The sequence below is a fragment of the Phragmites australis genome, chromosome 1 (assembly GCF_958298935.1).
Source record: "Phragmites australis chromosome 1, lpPhrAust1.1, whole genome shotgun sequence".
NCBI classification, from domain to species: Eukaryota; Viridiplantae; Streptophyta; class Magnoliopsida; order Poales; family Poaceae; genus Phragmites; species Phragmites australis.
In genome coordinates, this window is record NC_084921.1 from 30541547 (window position 1) to 30564699 (window position 23153).

A 23153-nucleotide genomic window follows, 5' to 3' on the forward strand; every position below is an offset into this window, starting at 1 on the left:
TTTAGTGGTTTGGTAGCTTAAGAGCTGTGACTGAGTGCCGACCAGGTGCATATTCTTGATTGAACTCTAACGTAGACTAGGGATGATATTCATACCTTCGATATCATAAGATAAAAAAAATTTATGCCAAGTTTGCTTTCTTTATCGTTTTTACGCTTCCACATTTATATTCTTAAAATCTATCTTTGTGTATTTACTTTGCTAGAGTAATTTGCTAGGATTGGCAATAGGTTGCAAATCTTTTGAGTGGTAGAATAGATACACTAGATAAATTTAGAGCATATTTAGATTAAAATTAATATAAATTTATCTTTTGAAATTTTTAGAGTCAATTAAATTAGTTTTTAGATGTTCTAATTCATCCTCTCTTAATAGGTCACAGATCTCTACAGTAGCAGCATCTTAGAAAAAACCACTTAGAAAAAAATCCTTTAGAAGAAAATGAACGGTATACACTCATTTAGGTGTACTGTAAAAGTCCTCTAGAAATAAGGTGTCCCAAAGAGGCCTTAGTCTCGTGCTCTCATTTTTACCCAAAGAGATTAGGCTACATGAACAACCATTACTATTTTGTTTATATGTGTTGATCATGGCTAGTGGACTAAACATCTCGCAGAAAAGGTTCCATCTACCTCCATGCTCAAAGACCCACTGACCTTCCCTCTTGTCATTTTTGTTCTTCTGTCATCTGATTTCTTTCCGAAAAGGACTGAAAATCCCATGTGCTGAATTAGGACCTGAATCAGTGACCACCTATCCGGTCAGGTCATTACTAGATTGCAACGATACGGCGATCTGACTTGTGAGCAGAGCAAGGGAGCTGATGTTTAGCAATGGATACCTCTAACCAGCCCCAAACCAAAATTGACAAGAACACTCTGTATGAAGCAACTTTTCTGCGCTCAATGCCTTCATGCAGTCTAAAGAGACGTATGCTGACGATGCTGAAGCAGAGCTGAACAAACTATATTACCATCTTCATGTAATCATGTTCCTTGTGGGATGTATCTATATATGCTGAATTTTGTTGTTTCTATCCTCTCCGATACATTAGTTGCACACCCGTTATTACAGCAAAATGGAACGAACAATCAGGGGCAGGAAAAAAGAAGTCAGTCCCTCTTACTCGAGCCAATCTCAAAGCATCCTGTCCGAGAGGCTCGGCAGCCGGCGGAAGAAGTTGACAGCCGGCGGCGGCATCGGGTCCCGGAACATCGGGTGCCGCAGGTAGTAGAACCCGCTGGCCACGGCCACCATCTTCGGCGGCATGGCGTACAGCGCCACGGCCACGGCGAAGCACACGCCCACGAAGATCCGGCTGGCGCGCGGGTCCCTCCAGCTGACCAGAGACTGCAGCCGCTCGCCCTGCGCCGCTACGTCGCCCATCACGCGCTGCACCCGGCCGGCCAGCGTCCTCAGCCTCTCGTACCGCACCCGTAGGACGTCGGGCGGCGGGACCGGGTCGAACTCCTCCTCCAGCTCGTCGCCGTCCACCGTGTCGGCCTGCGACAGCCGCGCGTCCATGCCGGCGGGGGCCCGTGGACGGAACCGGTAGTACCACACGCCGATTATGAACACGTACAGCGACGCCGTGGGCACGACCAGCTCCGGGTACCAGACGAGGACGAGGTAGAGCACGTGGACGAGTACGGTGGTGGACGGATTGCGCCACCGCTGCACGCCGTCCAGCCACCGCGCGAGCCCGACGGCCCAGGCCAGCACCCCCATGATGCGGAACCAGTTGGCCTTGGCGCGGCGCACGCTCCATGTGTGCGCGTCCGCGTCGAGCATGTACCGTACCACCTCCGGCCCCAGAGGCGGCTCGGAGCGCGCCAGCCACGCCGCCACGGTGCGCACGGCCGCGCCCCGCAGCGCCTCCTGCTGCGCAACGCCGATCGGGCGCAGGTAGTGCATGCGCGGCAGCAGCGGCGACGTGTACGTGGCCCACGTGTCCGGCAGCTGCCCCGGCGACGAGAACCTCACGGCGAGCTGCACCTCGCCCATCTTCTTGAGCCCCGACCGCAGCAGCACGAGCAGCGGGTACGACGCCGTGTACACCCGGTTGCTCTCCAGCGTTGACACGCGCACCCGCACCTTCCCGATGCGGTAGTCCTGCCGCTCGTCGCCGGCGCCCGCGAACATGCGCCAGTTGTCGAACACGGCCACTGTGAGCACCGTGCACGGGTCATACACCTGCCACGTGTACTGCTCGTTCCACCGCGGGTTGAGGCTGTCGGTGACGGTGCGCGTGCGCACCCACTTCTTGCCGTACTTGGCCGCGCAGTAGGCGTCCGTCGACCCCTTGGCGCCTCCCTTCGTCTTCATCGGCAGCAAGCCGCATGCGCCGATGATGCCCAGCTCCAGCACACCCACCGGTGGCTTCCACAGCTGCTTCGCCGTCGGCCGGTAGTCGCTGCACACGTGTGCCGCCTCGTCGAGCACGTGGTACCCGCCTTCCAGGCAGAGCCGGAGGTGCAGCCGGCCTGAGTAGAAGCCCGTAGGGCTGTGCGGACCGCCTACTTTGCCGGAGCCCATGCCAATATCCGACGTCCTGCCTTCAAGGTTGAACCATCGCGACGCGACAATCTGCCGCTCGTCGAGGCGCTGCTCGACGGAGCTCACCGGGATGGTGGTGTGGCCGAGAAGAGCGGGCTCCTTGATCATGGACCGGTCCTCGACGAACACGATTAAGCTGTCGTCGAGCGGCTCGGACGCGACGAACATGAGGTCCTCGGACCACGCGAACGCGGAGCCGCTGCTGCTGGCCACCGACCGGCGTGTCCGGGCGGACTGGATGCCGAGCTGTATCTTGACGCGCACGTCGAACGGTAGCCCCTGCGGCGGCGCCGGCACGCGCAGGTCCTGCGCCTCGATGACTGACGCGCGCAGGTACCAGAGCTTGGGTGACTGGTACACCTTGGAGCGCGTGTACGCGGCGTACGGCACGTCGGTGTTCCACGCCTCCGGGAACGCCTCGTCGGCCTGCGTGCCGATCCACACCGCCACCATGATGTCCCCCGTCACTATGCCCGGCTCGCCGCCTTCGAGCCGGTACCACTGCGGCGCCAGCGGGCCGTCCGGCTGGTCGCGGACCGGCACGTCGGAGAGGTCGAAGCAGACGCCGCCGAGGAATGCGTCGGCGGGTGAGGGCGCCCCGCCGTCCCACACGGAGATCTCCAGCGTGGGCTCCGGCTTGGCGTGGCTGATGGCGAACACCTGGTTCCACTCGGGGTTTCCGGTGCCGGAGACATCGTGGCCGGGGCGCGACCGGAGCGAGTGCGGGCCGGCCTGGACCTTGACGTAGGGGCCCTCGCAGGCACGGATGCCGCGCACCTGCACAACACGCACGAAGAGGTAGCGCATCGGCTCCACCAAGTCGTATGACGACGACTGCACTGACTCGACGGCCTCGCCGGTGGATACGAACCGCCCGGAGATGACGCGGGGAGAGGACGCGTAATAGTCCGGGCCCAAGCCGCCGCTCGGGTGGCGCGCGACAAAGACGCGCTCCGTGCTCGACGCCATCCGCGTCTTTCGCACCTCGGGAGGGTATGGCTCGCCCGCGTCCGGCTCCGGTGCGGGCTCCGGCTCTGGGTGCGACTCCGGTGGAGGCGGCGTCATTGGTCCGTGCGGCCCGTGCACCGGCGGCATCATTGGCCCGTGAGGCCCGTGCACCGGCGGCATCATCGTGGGGTGCATGGGAGCTTCCCCCACGATAATAACGGGAGGCTGCGCCTGCGGCTGCTGCACCTCGACGGCGGCTTCGGTCGGTGCGGGCATCTCCGGGAGATCTTTCGGCTGTTCTGGCGGGATCTCTGGCGGCGGCGCGTTGTCGGCCGGCTCCGGCGGCTTGTCCTCAGGAGGCGCCGGCCCGGCCGGCTCGTCATAGTAGTAAGTCTTGAGGCCGACCTCGCCGCGGATCCAGCTGAGCAGGCTGCGCTTCTCGAGCGGGAAGTAGACGATGCCCTCCTCCCCGCAGCGCGAGAACTGGGAGCCGTAGATGCGTACGCGGCCGAGGAAGTGGTTCTTCCCGCTTCCCCCGCCGCCGCTGCTGGAGGGGCTGAAACGGCGGTCGTGGTAGATCGAGACGTCGAGCGCCTCGGCGTGCATGTTCGCGGGGTCGGGTACGACGAACTCGAGTCGTTCGTGCCACTGCGGGTTGAGGTCCCGGGGCACGGTGCGCGTGCGCTTCCGCTGGCCGTCGAAGTCCACGACCGCGTAGGCGCTGGACGTGCCGAGCCCGTCCTTTGGCGCAAGGTCCCGCGCGTCCACCACCTCCACAGCCAGCCTCCGCACCATCAACGGCGTACCCGGCGGCTGACCACCACCGCCACCGGCCGCCATGGACGGAACTGAAGAAGCAGGGGAGGGTGGAGAGAGGCAACGGTGGGAAAAGCGAGAGGGTGACGGCGAATGGAATAGGGTTCCTTATGATCGATGGGTGTGGGTGGTGGGGTGATCAATTGCTTTTGCTTTTGGAGTAGTGTGCTTTAGCGAGAGAGAGAATCTGAGCAAGAGGGAGCAGGGGCGGAGGAAGAGAAGGGAGAAGAAGTTGGTGTCTTTCTTGACGTGGAAGCTCCCAACGGTGGGAAGAAGTTGGTGCCTTTTGAATGTGTAGTGATGCGGTTTGGTGCTGCTGCGGTGTTTGTACGCTGGTGAATTCTTCTTCCCGCATTTTTTTTTCCCTCGCTTTCCCAAAGGGAGGTCGACAGTTAATTAACCTCCATGCTCCATGGCAAAGAGCTTTCCAATGTGTGCTCTGCTGCACCCTGCACGGACTCTGTCCCATAGTCCAGAACTTCTCGTACATCAGTTGCCTGAACTTGTTTTTGTCAGCCATTAGATTTAGATTTAACCACTTCCACCGCCCCCTGCTAGTTACAGTGTAAAATTCTCGTACCATACCCGATGTTAAATCCAACTGGTTCCCTCCCAACTCTCCCCTCCCCAACCCCTATCCATCACCTAACACAACCGCTCATCTATCTTTCCGCCTCCCAACCCTCCATCTACATTTGTCCTGACTGTTGTCATCACAAGTCACTCCCTCATCCACTCTTGGTGTCCTCTGCCACCGTCAGTAACCACAGCCCTCTTTTGATCCCTATATGAAATGATTCCCTCCAACAGAAATCTACTTCAGGCAGCTTACAAGGTGTCCATCTTCAAGAAAATTTGGTGCACGCGATCACCTAATCAGGTATTGGGAGCTGCAACCAAGAGATCACCATTCGTGTTGTAACATGGCCATTTGATTGGAGTTGGGGCCAACACTTCTCCCTTAGATCGAAGTTAACCTCTCTATGCCCTGCAAGACAACAGGGGGAATAACCGGTTGACATTGAAGAGCGAAGCTATAGTAGTGAAGAGGAAGGAAGGAGAGCGACCTATCGAGTGGACTGAAGAGAAAATACACAACTACTTCATTCTCGGTCGAACAACTTCATTGATCTCATAGATGACAATGACAGGAAGTTAGAATATTATTGGAAAGCTTTAACTGTAGATGTTGATGACAATATGCTTAGCAATAGGTACAAAGGACAATCCAGAAATGTAAGACACAATGAGGGTATTAGTGCAGTGGGCAATCTGATGACATGGTCATAAAGAAAACCTATAGGTGGTACTCACAAAAGGATCATTTCTTGTGAATTCTCCAAGGGACTGTTTGGTATAGATACATACATGTTTGAGCTTTAGGATTTGAACCTAATCCCCTTTTTCAAACAGGTAATTTTGCTTGCATTGGCCAAATATTTATACAGGTAATGCCAATATTGTTCATATACTAACGTATATGGTTGCTGTTGTGCATAGATCCGGAGATGCTTGTGACGGAGCTAGGCATATCTTGATGCTCATACCCGCTGTTTGATGGTTACGGCTGCTGGTGAAAGGGAGGACAAAATCTGTCCTATTGTGTACCTAACTCACACACACAAGTCACCTTAAGGGTTATAATTAGTTTTTGCTTCATCTTCATTTGCTTCATATGTACGCGTTCATCAGAACGGTGACGGATAGCAAGTTAGCGACTCGCCAAAAGGCGCCATCTGTCTTCAAGTGGCGTGTGATGATGTGAACAAAAACGCCCGTGCGAACGTGTTTAAATCTGACTGCCTTCTTCAGTTCTTCTTCGTGCCACTGAATCACGACATCAGCTTTGAGATGGGAGAGGCGCGTCATCCTGTATTCCTGCCTGATCTTTCTCTCTCCATCAAGATGGGAGTTGCCACCGTGGATGGACACAGTGTGTCCACCTCACACAAAACCAGGGTCGAAACCATATTGGAAAAAAAAAATCGTTTCAATAGTTGAGGGGGCCACATGTCTGGGTTTCTAGTTGTAGGAGAAAAATTGGACGGGGGCATGCGTTGAGAGGGGTCAAATAGACTTCTTCCAGTAAAGCATGAATTCTGTATATGTAGGAGTTTGTCTCTGACTTCTTGGTAATGAACATGTTGAGGTTACATAAGTTGTCTTTCACATAAGCGTGCACCACTATAGATCCTATGTGGTAGAGCTTCAGATCTGAGATCCATATAAGATTTAAAGTTTATATAATAAAATAAATAGTTTTAATATTTGTTTTTAGTCTAAAATAAAAATAAAGATATCTAAATTAAATATTCTCAATTTATTTACAACTCCGGCTCTAAAAATTCTTAGCTCTAGAAATTCTTAGAGCTAATATTCTGCTAAATAGGCACATATAGTTTGCTCGTACGCCAATACTTCCTTCCAACTATCCATTTCATGGATTTTTTTTTCTTTATAAGGCATCCATTTTAGGCCTGTTTGGATGGACCGGGATTGCGGGCCAATCCATGTGTAGCATCTCACTGCCGTGGAAAGAACCCGATTATTTATTATTTACTCTTATTTTTTAATATTTGTAAAAATACATGTTTATTTTAAAATATTGCACATCTAGTTTTTTAAAAAATAAAGATATCGCTTTTTTAATGAGTGATAGCTTAAAAAATTAAAAAAACACTATGTGTCATTACTTTCAAAATTCAAAACACTATCAAAACATTCATGAATAATTCCCAAAAAAAGATGTATGTTGTAGAGATGCTCTAATCTATCTCTCCAAAAAATTTCAACTCAAACAACTACTTTTACTATGAGAAACAAAAAAGGCATATTTCATTGTACATAATCTATGTACAGTAAAATGTCTTTTCTATTTCTCATTGCACAAATTATATTTTTATCTGCATATTTTTAGAGCTAGATCATAATATTCTCAACAACATACATTTTTTCATTACTATTTCGATAGTGTTTTGAATTTTGAGAATAATAGAACACAATATTTTTTGATTTTTTTGTTTTTTTAAAGGTGTCGTCTATTGGATGAACGACACCTTGCTGTTACTCTATCAACATGTGACACTTTGCTATTGCTCTACCAACATCTAGATGTCCAATATTTTGAAATTAGCATTTATTTTTACAAATATTGAAAAATAAAAAATCAAAAGAATCCCAGGTTAGCCCGTGGGCTCATTTGGATGAGGCAGAGGTAGGAAAATCCCAAGCCCAAACTACGTCAATCCATATGAAAAACAAGCATCTCCAAACCAGGCCGGGAACGACTTGTCTCATTGGGCTCTCACGCAAAGCGTCGATTCTTTTTTCCTTTTGTCACGGCCATCGTCGGCCCCACTGCTATGCGAGTTCTTCGAGGCCGCCGCTCATCGCTAGCCGTCTTCAGATCTGGTGCCGCCGGCACCTGCCTTCTCCTGCCGCAACCACATCAGGTTCTTCCTATCGCCGCTTCCGCGTAGCATATCCAACAGCCATTCCACACCGTCACCATCCATGACAATGAAGAAACTCTTCCAGCCACCGCGGGGTGAGGTGAATATCCCGTTCTTCGTCGTGGTTTTCTCCGTGCGGTGTCGCAACGAGCAACAACTCTGCGAGGGTCGGTTCGCGAAGTGCTGTAACTCTCCATGACTCCTCGTAATGGTGCATGGCGGCGACAGCAAGCTAGTGGTGCACACCATCTGACCAGCGGCCAGAGCTCGGGGAACATCGTCTCTTGCCAAACTGCTTCTGCAGCAGCACGCTTTGGCTCCCGAGCGGGCACAAGCAGAGCACGAAATTCTCCACGTTCGGGCTTCATCTGCCTCATTTCACGCACAGGTAAAAGAAATTGAAATCTGGTCCTTCATGATTTCTCCGCGTGATATTTCATCTCCTGGCTATTGTTTCCGGTGTTAGAATTATAGGGGTTATATAATTTTAATAATTTTTAATAAATCTATTGATATCATATTACTAATGAAGATGAAGATGAGAGATTTTCTCTCTCTATATAAGAATATAATATTATTAAAAATAATAATATAGACTACTAATTAGAAAGTAGTCATTTAATTTAGAAACACTCTTATTACGTGAGTAAATATAAGAATTAGAATTTTTACCTTTTCCTTCCTCTGTTGTGCTACCATTATAGTCGACTCAATTCCAGCGTCGCAATGCACCGGTAAATAAGATAGTAGGTCTCCAAAGATGTGGCTCTTGAGATTTTGCATTAGGAGAGGGGCGAATAAGGTTTTTAGAAAGTGCTCCACGCGACTGCTTAAGTTCTTTATCATAGCTCGTCTTTCTGGTTATCTGGGCATCACTCGCTGTCATCGTCAACAAATCTGACGTATCATCAATAGGATCAATCGTGTCGTGAACACAGCGCAATCCGCATCTTCTGCAACCTCTACAACACAGGATCAGTATGCAAAACTATGTTACTTGTATTTTATTTTTCGCAGTTCCTAATTTTAAATATAGTAGATTTAGTCATATGTAGCGTTATCGTATACGTATCTAGATTATGCTCTGATAATATTAACATGTTAGTTTATTAGTTTACGTTGATAAATAATTTGTGGATTAAATTAAATCTAAAAGTGTTTATATTTTGAACAATTCAAAAATCTTATTATAGACACTTAGATTTACTATGGCTGGATTTGCTGATACGCTGACGCTGAATAAATTTTTCGATATGCACTTCAAAATATGGCAAGTAAAGATCATACTATGGCTCACTACTATGAATGTATACTGGTTGCCGTCTGATCTCTGATCCGGTAGCCGGTGATGGATGGATGGTGTGTGGTGACGCTTTACCACCAAGAGTTCGATGCCCAACGATCGATATATTGGCTTATATATATATATATATATATATATATATATATATATATGTGTGTGTGTGTGTGTGTGTGTGTGTGTGTGTGTGTGTGTGTGTGTGTGTTTTGCTCTGGTGTATGTTATTGTGTGCTTAGTTGGTTATTCCAAGCTTTTCTTGAGGGTCTCAACAAAATTGAGTTTATCGTGGGTGAAGGTAGGGATCGATAGCAGCATAGTACTCATGCCCTCGTCTCAAGAAAACCCAACTAAGGATCGATATATTGGCTTATTACCAAGTAGGGGTAAAAAGGGTTGGATACTTTCTATCTGCCCGTCTGTCCGAAGGCTTGTGAATAAGATATGAGATGCAACAATAGCTATCCGATACTTTTTGATATCATCTGTGTTTGACTCTAGAATTAAGAAAAAAATATGATAGAATACATGATGACTGATATTCATCTAAAATATCTGAATATTGGGTGCTACTAGAAAATCTATTGTAAAATATGATAATATATAGATAGATTGTCACACATATGTAGATAGATAATAATAAATGCTCTTATTTTCACATCTCAACCATCATTCTCTTTATACTTACTTTGATTACACCTTTATACTATTTAATGTGTTGTGTGGGCATGCAAATAAAGTAAACAATTCCTATCTATTTGACAAGCTAAAAGCTTATGACATTATTCGTGTCTGACTCCGACTTTAAAAAAAATATAGAATAATATACGGGATAAGCTATATACATCAGTACCCATCCGATTACACCCCTATTACCAAGCCAGATGTTGTTGACAAGCTAGCCGGCCGATTTGGTTTACCATATGTAAGTTGCTTTATTTTGAACCATATACTAATATCTTTGTTGGGGTCGTTATTAAGGACCCCAACACTTCTGGCACCGGCGGCATGGGAGCTTCCTCCATCATAATAACGGGAGGCTGCGCTTGCGGCTGCTGTACCTCGACGGCAGCTTCGGTCAGCGCGGGCATTTCCTGAGATCTTCGGCTGTTCCGGCGGGACCTCTGGCGGCGGCGCATTGTCGGACGGCTCTAGCGGCTTGTCCTCAGGAGGCGGCGGCCTGACCGGCTCGTCATAGTAGTAAATCTTGAGGCCGACCTCACCGCGGATCCAGCTGAGCAGGCTGCGCTTCTCGAGCGGGAAGTAGACGATGCCCTCCTCCCCGCGGCGTGAGAACTGAGAGCCGTAGATGCAGATGCGGCCGAGGAAGTGGTTCTTCCCGCATCTCCGCCGACGCCGCCGGAGGGGTTGAAACGGCGGCCGTGGTAGATTGAGACGTCGAGCGCCTCGGCGTGCATGTTCGCGGGGCCAGGCACGGCGAACTCGAGTCGCTCGTGTCACTGCGGGTTGAGGTCTCAGGGCACGGTGCGCGTGCTCTTCCGCTGGCCGTCAAAGTCCACGACTGCGTAGGCGATGGACATGCCGAGCCCATCCTTGGGCACGAGGTCCCGCGTGTCCACCACCTCCACGGCCAGCCTCCACACCATCAGCGGCGGCTCCTGCGGCTGACCACCACCGCCACCGGCCGCCATGGACGGAACTGAAGAAGCAGGTGAGGGTGGATCGAGAGGCAACGGTGGGAAAAGCGAGAGGGTGATGGCGAATGGAATAGGGTTCCTTATGATCGATGGGTGTGGGTGGTGGAGTGATCAATTGCTTTTGCTTTTGGAGTAGTGTGCTTTAGAGAGCGAAAGAATCTGAGCAAGAGGGAGCTGGGCGGAGGAAGAGAAGGGAGAAGAAGTTGGTGTCTTTCTTGACGTGGAAGCTCCCAACTGCTGCGGTGTTTGTGCCTTGGTGAATTCTTCTTCCCGCCTTTTTTTTTTCTCGCATACCCAATGGGAGGCCGACAGTTAAATAACCTCCATGCACTATGGCAAAGTGCTCTCCAACGTGTGCTCTGCACCCTACACGGACTCTGTCACATGGTCCAGAACTCCTCTCGTACATCAGTTGCCTGAAATTGTTTTTGTCACTTCCACCGCCCCTGCTAGTTACCGTGTAAAATTCTCTTACCATACCCGATGTAAATCCAACTCTCCCCTCCCACCCCCCCCCCCCCATCCACCGCCAAATACAACTGCTTCTGTCTTTCCGCCTCCTAATGCTCCATCTTAGAGATGTCCAAATGGGCCGTGCCTACTGGGCCGGCCCGAGGCACGATACTGTAGGCACGGCTCAGGCACGGCACGGCCCGATCACCGATGGGTCGGGCCGGTACGGCACGATGCCACGGGCCGTGCCTGGACCGAGCGCGTGACACGACGGGCCGACACGATCCGGCCCGGCATGTAAATACCGGTTATTTTCTATTATATATATATATTTTTAATTTTATAGCTATTTTTTATCTATTTATCTATTTTTATCTATTTTCTATATATTTTTTATATATTTTTTTATTTTATATATATATATATATTTTTTTATCTATTTTGGTCCGTCGGGCCGAAATCATGCCTGGGCCGGCCCGGCACGGCACGGTCACCGACAGGCCGTGCCGTGAGCTGAGGGGAAGGCATGTGGGCCAACACGGCACGACCTGTTACTGTAGATGGCCGTTCGGGCCGTGCCGAGCCGAGCTGGCACGAATAGCCCATTTGACTATGTTTACTCCATCTAATCTCACATGTTTTGTCTCCATTATACATTTGTCCTGACTATATATTGTCACTGCAAGTCTGCCTCGGCGTTAAGCACCGGGCCTCCACATCTTCGGTTTTTCTCCAAACCTGAACGGCAAACGGTAAACTTGTGCCCAGAAGTGACCACCAACCATAATTTTTCGACTTTTTCAATATGCCGTCACAATTTGAAAAAGTAATTGATCAATTTGAAATTCCTAGGCGAGTGCTGAGTAGAAAAGTCGCTATTAAAGACTAAGTTGTAGCATGGCCATTTGATTGGAGTTGGGGCCAACACTTCTCTCTGGGATCAAAGTCAACCTCTCTGTGCCCTGCAAGGACTACAGGGGGAACAACTCATTGACAGTGAAGAGCGAAGCGATAGTAGTGAAGAGGAAGGAAGGAGAGAGAAGCATCGAGTGGATTGAAGAGGAAAACATACAAATACTTCATTCTCCGTCGAACAACTCTATTGATCCCATAAATGGCAATGACAAGAAGTCAGAATATTATTGGAAGGCTTTAACTCCAATTGTTAATGACAATATGCTAAGCAATGGACACAGAAGGGCTGTCAAGCAATGTAAGACACATTGGGGGTACTAGTGCAGTGGGCAATCTGATGACATGGTCATGGAGAAAACCCAAAAAGGCCATTTCTTGTGAATTCTCAAGGGACTGTTTGGTATAGAGAGATATATGTTGTCTACGTGAACTTTTAGGATTTGAACCTAATCCTTCTTTTCAAACAGGTAATTTTGCTTGCATTGGCCCAAGATTTATACAGGTAATACAAATGTTGTTCATATACACACGTGTATGGTTGCTGTTGTGCATAGATCCGGAGATACTTGTGAGGGAGCTAGGCATATATTGATGCTTATTCCTGGTGCTTGATGATTACGGCTGCTGGTGAAAGGGAGGACGGAATCTTTTCTGTTTTGTCACTAACTCACACAAGTCACCTTAAGGGTTACTAGCAAAACTTTCTGTTGTGCGCGTCTAGATTTAAGATTAATTATTTTCTTCCATAAATCGAGAGCCTAGGTGGGGAGAGGAAGGATTATTTAAAAGCTCTGAGCCGTTAGATGGTGCGACGGACTATCAAATCGATCTAGACTATTATATGGAATCAATGAGATGGTGCAAATTGATATGTGTATACTAAATGGGATGGATGGAGTAAAGAAAATAGCTAGTGCTTTTTTATATTAGTATAGATAATTAGATTTTTTGCTTCATATGTACCTGCTCATCAGAACTGTGATGGATAGCGAGTGAGAGACTCGCCAAAAGGCACCACCTGTCTTACAGTGGCGTGTGATGATGTGAGCAATAATGTTCATGCGCACATGTGCAAATATGGTCGTCTTCTTCAGTTCTTTATGCCACTGAATCACGACATCAGCTTAGAGATGGGAGAGGCATGTCGTCCTGTCTGATCTTTTTCTCTCCATCAAGATGGAAGTTGCCACCATGGATGGGCTGAGTGTGTCCATCTTAGATAAAACGAGGCTCGAAACCACGTCGGGAAAAAAAAAATCTGGTTTTAATAGTTGAGGGAGCCCGTGTTTCTGGTTTTCCAGTTGCAGCAGAAAAATCGGACTGGGGCAAAAGTTGAGAGAGGTTAAATAGATTTCCAATAAAGCTCGAATTCTGCACATGTTAGGGTTTGTCTCTGGCTTCTTCATAGGCAAGCTGTTGTAGATTATCGGCTTTACAACGTTTTTTGGGTTTAATTGGCAACTTACATTACATAAGTTGTCTTTCGCGTGAACGCGCACCAACATATAGTTTGTATACGCTGATACTTCCTTCCAATTATCCTCTTCATAGATTTTTTTCGTGTCCCGATCACCTAGCGCCATATAAAAGGAAGGGGATAGCTGGCAGCCTTTGGTGTGAGATAGATTAATAGGCTCTTGCAAACCCTAAATTCCTAATCTTCGATCAAATTTGGCGCATTGGTGATCAAAAGCCGAACACTAGCGTCAGCCAACTTTTGACGAATTGTCTCCGATGACATTGACTGACACCAGGGGAGCTACATCAACATCTAGGGCTTGGCTTCACCGAAGTACCGAACCTTATCACGGCTCTACTTTAACCCGTCAAGACCGATCAGTGGCATCTCCTAATCAACAAGGTTCTTATTCCATTGCTTATCTTATGGTGCTTACTGTGTTTAGGCTATCATCAGTGGTTAATTAGATTGCTAAGCCCTTCTAACACATAACACTCGAACAACCAAGGAGCGTATCGGCCGGAACTCTGGGAACATCGTCTCTTGCGCGCCAAACTGCAGCAGCAGCAGCGCGCTTTGGCACCCGAGCGGGCATAAGCAAAGCACGAAATTCTCCACGCTCGGGCTTCATCTGCCTCATTTCACACACAGGTAAAAGAAATTGAAATCTGGTCCTTCATGATTTCTCCACGTGACATCTCATCTCGTGGCTGTTGTTTCAGGCCGGGATTGGGTGGCCATCAAATCCCCCGGCCACCGAAGTTTGGAGTTCTGCTCCCGAGCACCCAAACGAGGCCTCAATAGATCTCTCTGTGCATACATATATACATGCAGATCGAATACATGACGTCTTAGCTATTCGTGACCGTCAAGAGCCTGTGCGCGACGAAGACGCCGAGCGCGAAGCCGGCGATGGCCACGGCGACCATCTGCCCCTTCACGCCGGTCGCCTCCTCCAGCGCCGCCGAGCACTCCGCCGCGGCCTGCGCCTCGGCCAACCTCGCCATTACCATCTGCGTCCCGCTAACCGGCACCTTGGGCACGGTCAGGGACAGCACGCTGCCTTCGAACCGGCCGGATACCCCGTCGAGGTTGGCCGTCTGGGGCAGCTGGAACGCCTTGTGGAGCCGCACGTACCCGGCGGGACGCTGGCCGCGGACCATCAGCCGGCCGCCGGGGCTCACGTGCACCTTGAAGTCTTCCTTCTTGAACCCTTCACGTACGCATACATGCATCGATCCCATGAGACAATTGACACAGCATGCCACGTACGTATACGTATCTGTGCGCGTTTTAGTTACCTGGGAGGTTGAGGCGAACTATGTAGCAGGCGCCGCGGTCGAGCCACTCGAGCTCGGGGTCGATGTCAGCGTCGCAAGCTGCCGGCTGCGCGCCCTTCGCTGATGATCGCTGCGGCTTGCTGCACGCCATGAAAGAACCGATCGACCAAGTTGTTGCGTTGCGTCTAATCTCTGATCCGGCAGCCGGTGATCGATGGATGGTGTGAGGTGACGCTTTACCTCCAAGAGTCTGATCGAGGCCCAACGATCGATATATTAATTGGCTTATATATATGTGGCTCCGGTGTATGTATTGTGTGCTTAGTTGGTTATTCCAAGCTTTTCTTGAGGGTCGCAGCAAAAAATTGAATTCATCGTCGACGTCTGGGTAAAGGCTAGGGATCTCTAGCGGCCGGTGCTTTGCTTTCGGCACGGTACTAATGCCCTCGTCTCAAGAAAACCCAACGGAGTGTATCATTCGTTACCAAGCCAGATGCTGTGGACAAGCTAGCCGGCCGATTTTTTGTATTAATAATTTCTTTTATAATTGGTTAATTGGTTTACTATATGTAAATTGCTTTATTTCGAACTATTTATATCTCATCTCAAATTAATTTGACAACTATTCTTGTTTTTGAACTAGATTTGATGACCATTGTTAAAAAAGGTAAATTGGTGCCATCAAGGAATGCAAGAGGATAAAAAAAAACACTTGGAAATTTTTATGTGGACCCAGATATCTAGAATTTCCTTTGAAAATTTTTATGAGCAATTAATCACTCCTTCAAACACGCCCCTAACCCCATCATTTCGAATTTTTTAATAATATGATTTAGTAAAAAATTATAAAAATAATAGTCGAATTCATAAAATTGCAAGGATAGGTATCTGTCGGTATGCGGAGTGCCGACTAGAGGTCTGTCGGCACTCTGCATTTCCTACGTGGAAGTGGGCCCTTGGACCTATCGGTACTCCGAGTACCGATAGGGCATGGGTCCAATAAAACGGGGTGTCACGAAGGCTTTTGGCACACCGAGGAAACTTGTCGGCATTCGGAGTGCCGATAGGTACCAGTTCAAGTCTATTGGCACACGGAGTGCCGACATGCTTATAATATTTACATGGCCGCCGACCGGTTCGACTTCTTCCTTGAATGCTTGCCGTTCGACCGATCGAGAGCAACAGCGCGCGGTGCAGAGCGAGCGGTGGGGCACAGAGGAGAGGGAGCGGCAGTTGTCAAGGCGCGGAGGAAGAACTGACAACACCATACCATCGTCGGTAAGTTGTTTTTTCTTTTTTCTTTTATATTTTGATTAGAAAAGGAATAGTAGTAGGTAGTATAGGAAAAATCTAGGTAGATTTTTAGATAAATTTGGGTAGAATAAAATTAGGTTAGAGACTTAGTTTTGAAGAATAATAGATAGAAAATTTAGAGTACAATTTGCGTGGTATATTTAGAATTGGATATTTAGAGTATTTAGAAATTCTATTGTAGAATTTTCTTGGTATATTTTGATTAGGACAGTCAAGAGTGTTTAGAATTGTTAGACTAGGATTTCCATGGTATAAATAGAAAATTTGGAATAGGAAATAGTTTAGGTCTATTATTTGGAAAATTTTGGTATATGTCAAATAGGATTTTTTTATTAGAAATAGTTAGAAAAATTAGAAATACTTAGAAAAATAGTAGGAAAATAGTTAGAGAATATTAGAGAATTGTCGATTAGAGTAGATAATTTAGAAAATTAAGGAAATAAAATTTAGAATAGATGGTTTAGAAATTAGCTATAGGTAGAAAATATAGTAGAGTTAGTTTGGAAATGTAGTATAGTCTAGATTTGAGAATGTGATATTATTAGACATACATTTTTTCTATTGATGTATGAATTGTTCATTTGAATTGTTGAGGATTTTTGCAGTATTGTATTTAGATAGTGTAGAATAGATAATTTAGCATAGAGCATACATAGTTTGGAATTTTTCAATAGTTAGACAATCTAGACTAGTTCGAAGTCGAATTGTTATGAATATGTGGTAAAAATATTTCATAGTTGTAGGATATTTAGAATAGAAATGGAGTAATTTTTTTTGGTATAGTGTGAATAGAAAGGGTAGGTTAGTTGTGATATTTGATGGTTATGTAGAATACAAGTGTTCAGGTTGAATATATTTTGTGGTCATAGCTATTGTACTTTGAATACAATTATTTAATCTGACGGAGTATAGTATGGTTGTTGAATCAGGGATGTCGACTCTGGTGGGGTTTAAGGTTTTTTATGGCACTGAATATGTCATGCATCATGATAGTGGAGTGGATTTGAGTAATTTCCAGTATGTGGATATAGAATTGCATAGTCCAGTAGAGTTGCAGTGGGCCCAAGCGTCAGATTAACTGCATAATCTACTGCAACTTACTCCTGCACATCAGCGATTGACGGTGAAGGTTCCAATTTCTAGACGTCGAGAAACTCTGCTGGCAATGAGAGCTCTAGGTGGTTACATGTTCGAAGCAATGGAAGCAATTTGTGTCAGTGTGGTTGAGACAGGGTTTTTCTCACTGCATGCTTGTAGAAGCGAGAGATCTTGGTTCGATAGAAGCCGGGCTTAGCATCGTAGAAGTTGTAGGTGAAAATGTTTCCCATGAGGAGGTGCAGGAGAGTGTGGTTCCGGAGGTATCCCTGCGGACTAGTGTACTTGTTGAGATACAGATGGCAAGAGAAAAACATAACAACGGGGAAGATAATCAGACTACGATGCATGCTAATAATGGGGAGCGGGACGAGCCACTTGTGCACAAGATGGAGGTAGATGATGATGAGTTCCGCACATTTGTGGACTCAGGAGCTTGAATTCCGGAGGAACAGTCGAATTTTGCATTGGAGAAGTTAACGGTGAACAATGGACATAAGTTGGCATGGGAGTATAATTCCAATGTGCTGACCAAAGGCTAGATGCTTCATGACAAGGTCCATTTGCAGCATGAAGTGAAGGGATGGTGTTTCTCAGAGTAGAGGGAGTTCAAGATGGTAATTTCTAATCCTCAGACATACGATGTGAAATGTTTAGGTGAAGGTTGCACGTGGCGAGTCCATGGATTCTTGTCGATGTGTGACACTGTATGGTTAGTGTCCATTGCTAAGCTGCATACTTGCAACTTGAGTCGATCCCTGCACGCACACAAGAACATGACCGCTAATTATGTTTCAAAGCCGATTACCCATAGATTGTGAAAAAGACTAGTATGTGCCCATTTGGAATTATAAATGCTATCGACAATAGATTTGGGTATGAGATTTCGTACGACATGACATGGAGAGCAAAACAGAAGATGTTATGAAGAGGTTTGGCACATAAAGACTCATAGCACAACCTACCTTCGTTGCTAGAGGTCATTAAGGGGTGGAATCGGACACATGCATTGCTACTCACCATTTCATCAATTAGGATGGAGATCGAGTACTTCAGTGGGCATTCTTGTCGTTCTGATCAAGGCATTATGACATTGCTGGCCGGTGATGTGCGTAGACGGGTGTAGCGAAAATGGCTCTATTAGGCTATGATTGTGATTTTGGTGATTAATGATAACATAGTCAATGGGACTAATATGTTTGTCAAGAATATATATTAGTAGGTCCCATGGATTCAATACATTAAGAAGACACCGCAGTCGGAATAAAGTTTGGTCGAATTGAAGAAGTCCCAGTAAGATTTGCCTCACAAAATGGTCCGATGCTGTGGATGTTGAGCTCACTGAGCATATTTGACAAAAAGGTAAAGAGGCCTGAAGACGTTACCAGAAGGTCCGGTGATTAGCAAATATACTCACTGGAGCAATTCTTCTAGAGAAGGGTGCCGTGCTGAATAATGAAGGCTAAGCCTCACAGGATAGTCCGGTGATCAAAGTATGGCAACACCAAAGTGTTCCTGCCCAGAAGGCAGAATGGAACAACCCACTGGATAGTCCGGTGATGAGAAAGATACATACTAGAGCATTTTCACCAGAGAAGGTTGTAGCCGTGAAAGATCGAAGATCAACACACCAGAAGATCCGGTGATGAAGCAAGGCTACATCAGAAAATACACTGGATAATGAATAGTACAAAGAGGCAGAACGAAGTTCAAGGCATCGGATAGTCTAGTGATGAAGTTATGTGCATCGAATGCTTACTTGCAATTTACTTACTTGCAATTTACCTTCTTAGATAGGTTGCAAACGCTTTGATCAGTAGAGTAGACACATTAGATAAACCTAGAGTATATTTAGTTAAAAATTGATATATGTTTATCTTGTGTTATTTTTTGAGCCGAAATAGTTCTAAGTATTCTAATTCACCCCCCTCTTAGGACATCACCGATCCCTACAAGTTTTATCAGAGCCTCATGCTTTTGATAGGCTTAACATCCTAGAGTTGTGATATCTGGGGTTGAGATGGATTCCCATAGTGCTCCACTTTTCGTTGGCACAAACTTCCCCCGGTGGAAAATTCTAATGACTTGTTATTTGCAGGCCTGAGGGTTAGATATTTGGAGAGTAACCAAGCAAGGGATGAGGCAACGCATCACCAACAAGGAGAGATAATTAGATGCATTGGCCAAAGGTATCCTTTTATCATCTATATGTGTTAATACATTTAATCGTGTTTATTCTCTCACCAATGCACATGATATTTGGATTAGTTTCATTGAAATACATGAAGGCACAAAAGATGCGCGCAATGAGAAATATCATATGCTTGTTACTAAGCTTAATGGCATCAAGCAACTACCCTATGAAAGTGCTAATGATATATATTCTCGTTTGAATATTCTTGTTAATGAGATCAATGGGTTAGGTTTGATGCCAGTTGAAGATGATCAAGTGGTGAGAAGAATATTTCAAGCTCTCCTTCCAAAGTACAAGTTGATCATTTCCATCATCTACGACAACAATGACATCAAGAAGATAACTCCAATTCAAGTGCTCAGTAAGATCACCGCCCATGAGATGACCATGAACATGGGGGTGGAATCTTCTTACACATCTGACGCCAAAAACTGTGCTCTCACAAGCAAGCAAGTTCAGTGTCAACATATGAAGGCAAGGATGAGGAGACAAGACCAAGAGTCAAGCTTAAGTGAAGATGATGAAGATGAAGATGAAGAGAGCTATAAAGAAGATGATCAAAGCACCTCAAACGATAAAGAGATGGATCCCGAAGTCACCAAGCTCATCTCATAAGTGGAGAAGAACATCTAGAAGATCAATGCCAAGATTTATCACCTAATCTCCATTAAGGACTTGGTCAAAACAATCGATCATATCGAGAAGGAGAAAAAAAAGACAAAGAACAAGAGCGAAACAAAGGGAAGAGCCAAGGCATTTGCAAGTATAGGAAGATGGGTGAGTGATGATGAAGTGTAAGCTCAAGTGATGAAAGCTTCACCATCCTCCCCTCCAAGAAAAGCTCTTGCTCAAGATCGTCATCACAAAAGTCATCATCGCACAAGTCATTTCACAAGTGCATTATGGCCAAAGGTATGGATAGTGATGTAAGTGATGATGAATGCAATGATGAATCCGATGATGATTCTCTTTCCTATGATGAACTCCTTCATTTGATTAATGAGCAACAAAGGGCCCTTAAGAAATAATCAAAAGAGCTGAAGAAATTCAATGCATTTATTGACATTCATGCTATATTTGTTTCTAATTATGAACAATTATTGAGCAAATTCAATTTGCTGAACAAGAAGCATGATGAGATTAAGGCTAAATTTGAGTGCATTAAATCTCAAATTAAGGTCCCTTTGAAGCAATCTATCTTTCTATTTAATTTCAATCCTAAGGTAGATGATTTTACTTCTTGTGATGACTTAATTACTTTATCTAGCTCACCATTTTGCCATGAAATTTGTGTTGAGATTGTTGTTGTAGAATTATCTAATAAACTCATTGCACAAGAGAATGATGAGCTTAAGCAAGAAGTGGAGAAGCTCAAGAAGGACTTGTCGAGTTTAAAGGGAAAATGACATGTCCAACCTCTTCAAGATAACTGTACTTTCATGGTGAAGAAGCTTGTGGAGGGGTCAAGCGTGACATGATTCAAATGCCATCAACAAGGCTACAAGTCCTTCCAATGCAAACAAGTGAAGAAATAGACTAAGGAGAAGAAGAAGATAATAAATCTATCAAACAAGACCTCCAACCCCTATACTAAGCTCAACTACAAGAATAAGATCAAGAGCAACCACTACAAGCTCAAGAAGAAGGTCAATGGCAAGGTGGTTGCACACAAGGTTGGGAGAAAAGATTGGGGGTGGAACCAATCCATTTAGGTGCCCAAGGAAGTCATCACTAATATGAAGAGGCCCCAATCAGTTTGGGTTCCAAAGAAGACTTGAACCTCAAGGCGGCTATTGGGATTTGGAGACTTGGCTCATAAGAAGAAGAGAAGGTTCAAGCAAAGAAGTCAATTATACAAGTTTGGGTACTTTGATAAAAATCATGATCATCGTATACCCAAATCCCCATCTAATGGTAAAAGAGGTAAATGGTAGATAGACTTATGTTTATGCATTTTGCTTTTTTGCTTCTAGCTTATTTTCCTCGTCTAGGATTGCATATTCTTATTTCAATTTATTACATTATCTAGTGTAGGTTTTCATATGGTAGGTTACTTGTGTTTATCTCTAACCCATGAGCAACCTACATGGTTTATTAGTTGTAGGTTCATTTCATGGCACTAATTTTTACAATTGGTATCTTTTATGTGCCATGATCAAATATATAGGATAAATCCCCATTGTTATCAATAACAAGTACATATATCTCATAAGTATTCAACACATGTATGCACACTTTTAGGGGGAGTATATCCTATATGTTGTGATTTTAAGACTAACATGTGTTGCAAGTTGTATCTCTTGTAGTCTCATAGAGCAATCAATATGTCCTCGGAGGTATGCAATACTTAAATACTTTAATTGGTATCATTATCAAATCTTTTATTCATTTAAGCTACCTTCATGCATAATATAGCTTAAACTTCCTATCTTGACATATTGTCTAGTTGTGCATATATTTCTTATTGTATGTATGCACACATATAGGGGGAGTTTAGACTATATTATGTGAGTTTTATAAATTATGATCCATGTGTTTTCATAGCTTAAAATTGGTATCATTCATCTGTAGTGATATCCATACAATTGGTATCCCTTTATTTGGATCATGATTTGTAAAGCTCTCTCCCATGTGCTTTAATGTTTTTCCCTTTAAGTTCAACATGTGCATATAGCCTTTTTGGGAGATTGTTGATAAAGGGGGAGAATTTTGATGACCAAAGAAAAATGAAAGTTGTAAGATTAACAATATGGAGGAGATTATAGCAACTAGCAAGATGTATAAGAATGCCAAAGTTGACAAAAGAGGAGGAGAAGAAGAATCTCTTGCATGGGTTGATCAAGGGAGATAGTGATGATGGAGAAAGGGAGAGCCACAACAAAAGGGGACTAAGTGGTAAGAACATGCATCAAAGCAATGTGGTCACATTTTGTGCTCATTTATAATCTTTACATTTGGTATCATTTATTATTTGTCATTTGCTTTGGTTGTGTTGTCATCAATCACCAAAAAGGGAGAGATTGTAACGAAAATGGTCCTATTAGGCTATGAATGTGATTTTGGTGATTAATAATAACATAGTCAATTGGACTACCATGTTTGTCAAGAATATATGTTAGTAGGTCCCATGGATGCAATACATGAAGAAGTCACCGTAGCCGGGACAAAGTTTGGTCGAATTGAAGAAGTCTCAGGAAGATTTGCCTCACCGGATAGTCCGGTGCTGAGAAGCCCGAAGACCTCACCGGAAGGTCCGGTGATTAGCAAGTGTGCTCACCATTTCATCAATCATGAAGGTGATATGCCCTAGAGGCAATCATAGAGATGATTGTATCACACGTCTATGTTCATGTACTACGAACTAATGTGTTATTCCAAGAATGCCTATCATTTACATTGATTGGTAAGTATGTAACTTGTTCATAAAACTCTTTGTTTATATCATGATATTATTCTTAGTCGATCCCTGGTTGCATATCATTGTGATGATACATAAGACCAGTACATGTATTGATTGATGATCACATTTCATGGATCATAGGTATAGAGATACCAAATCAATAATGTGGACATTTATGTTAGAGAACATGATATTGGACAAATCCACCTTGAGATACTGCTGGGATTGTTATTTATGATGTGCCATCAGTTGTTATCTCAAATGGTGTACCTGCAGGATTCTTAGACCTGAGATCGCCATTGGTTCCTAGAGTGCG

At 45.5% G+C, this 23153-nt stretch overlaps 2 protein-coding genes across 2 annotated transcripts; both read right to left on the reverse strand.

The window, feature by feature from the left end:
• Positions 1-952: 952 nt before the first annotated feature.
• On the reverse strand, positions 953-4601 carry LOC133914959 (protein QUIRKY-like). The gene has a single exon (XM_062357933.1). It carries the CDS (start codon positions 4342-4344, stop codon positions 1138-1140), a length of 3207 nt encoding a protein of 1068 aa, XP_062213917.1. The 5' UTR covers positions 4345-4601; the 3' UTR covers positions 953-1137.
• A 9273-nt stretch (positions 4602-13874) lies between these two features.
• On the reverse strand, positions 13875-15079 carry LOC133888603 (16.9 kDa class I heat shock protein 1-like). Its single transcript, XM_062328909.1, has 2 exons — positions 14856-15079; positions 13875-14767 (listed from the first exon to the last, which is right to left on the reverse strand). Exons 1-2 carry the CDS (start codon positions 14983-14985, stop codon positions 14406-14408), a joined length of 492 nt encoding a protein of 163 aa, XP_062184893.1. The 5' UTR covers positions 14986-15079; the 3' UTR covers positions 13875-14405.
• Positions 15080-23153: the final 8074 nt, after the last annotated feature.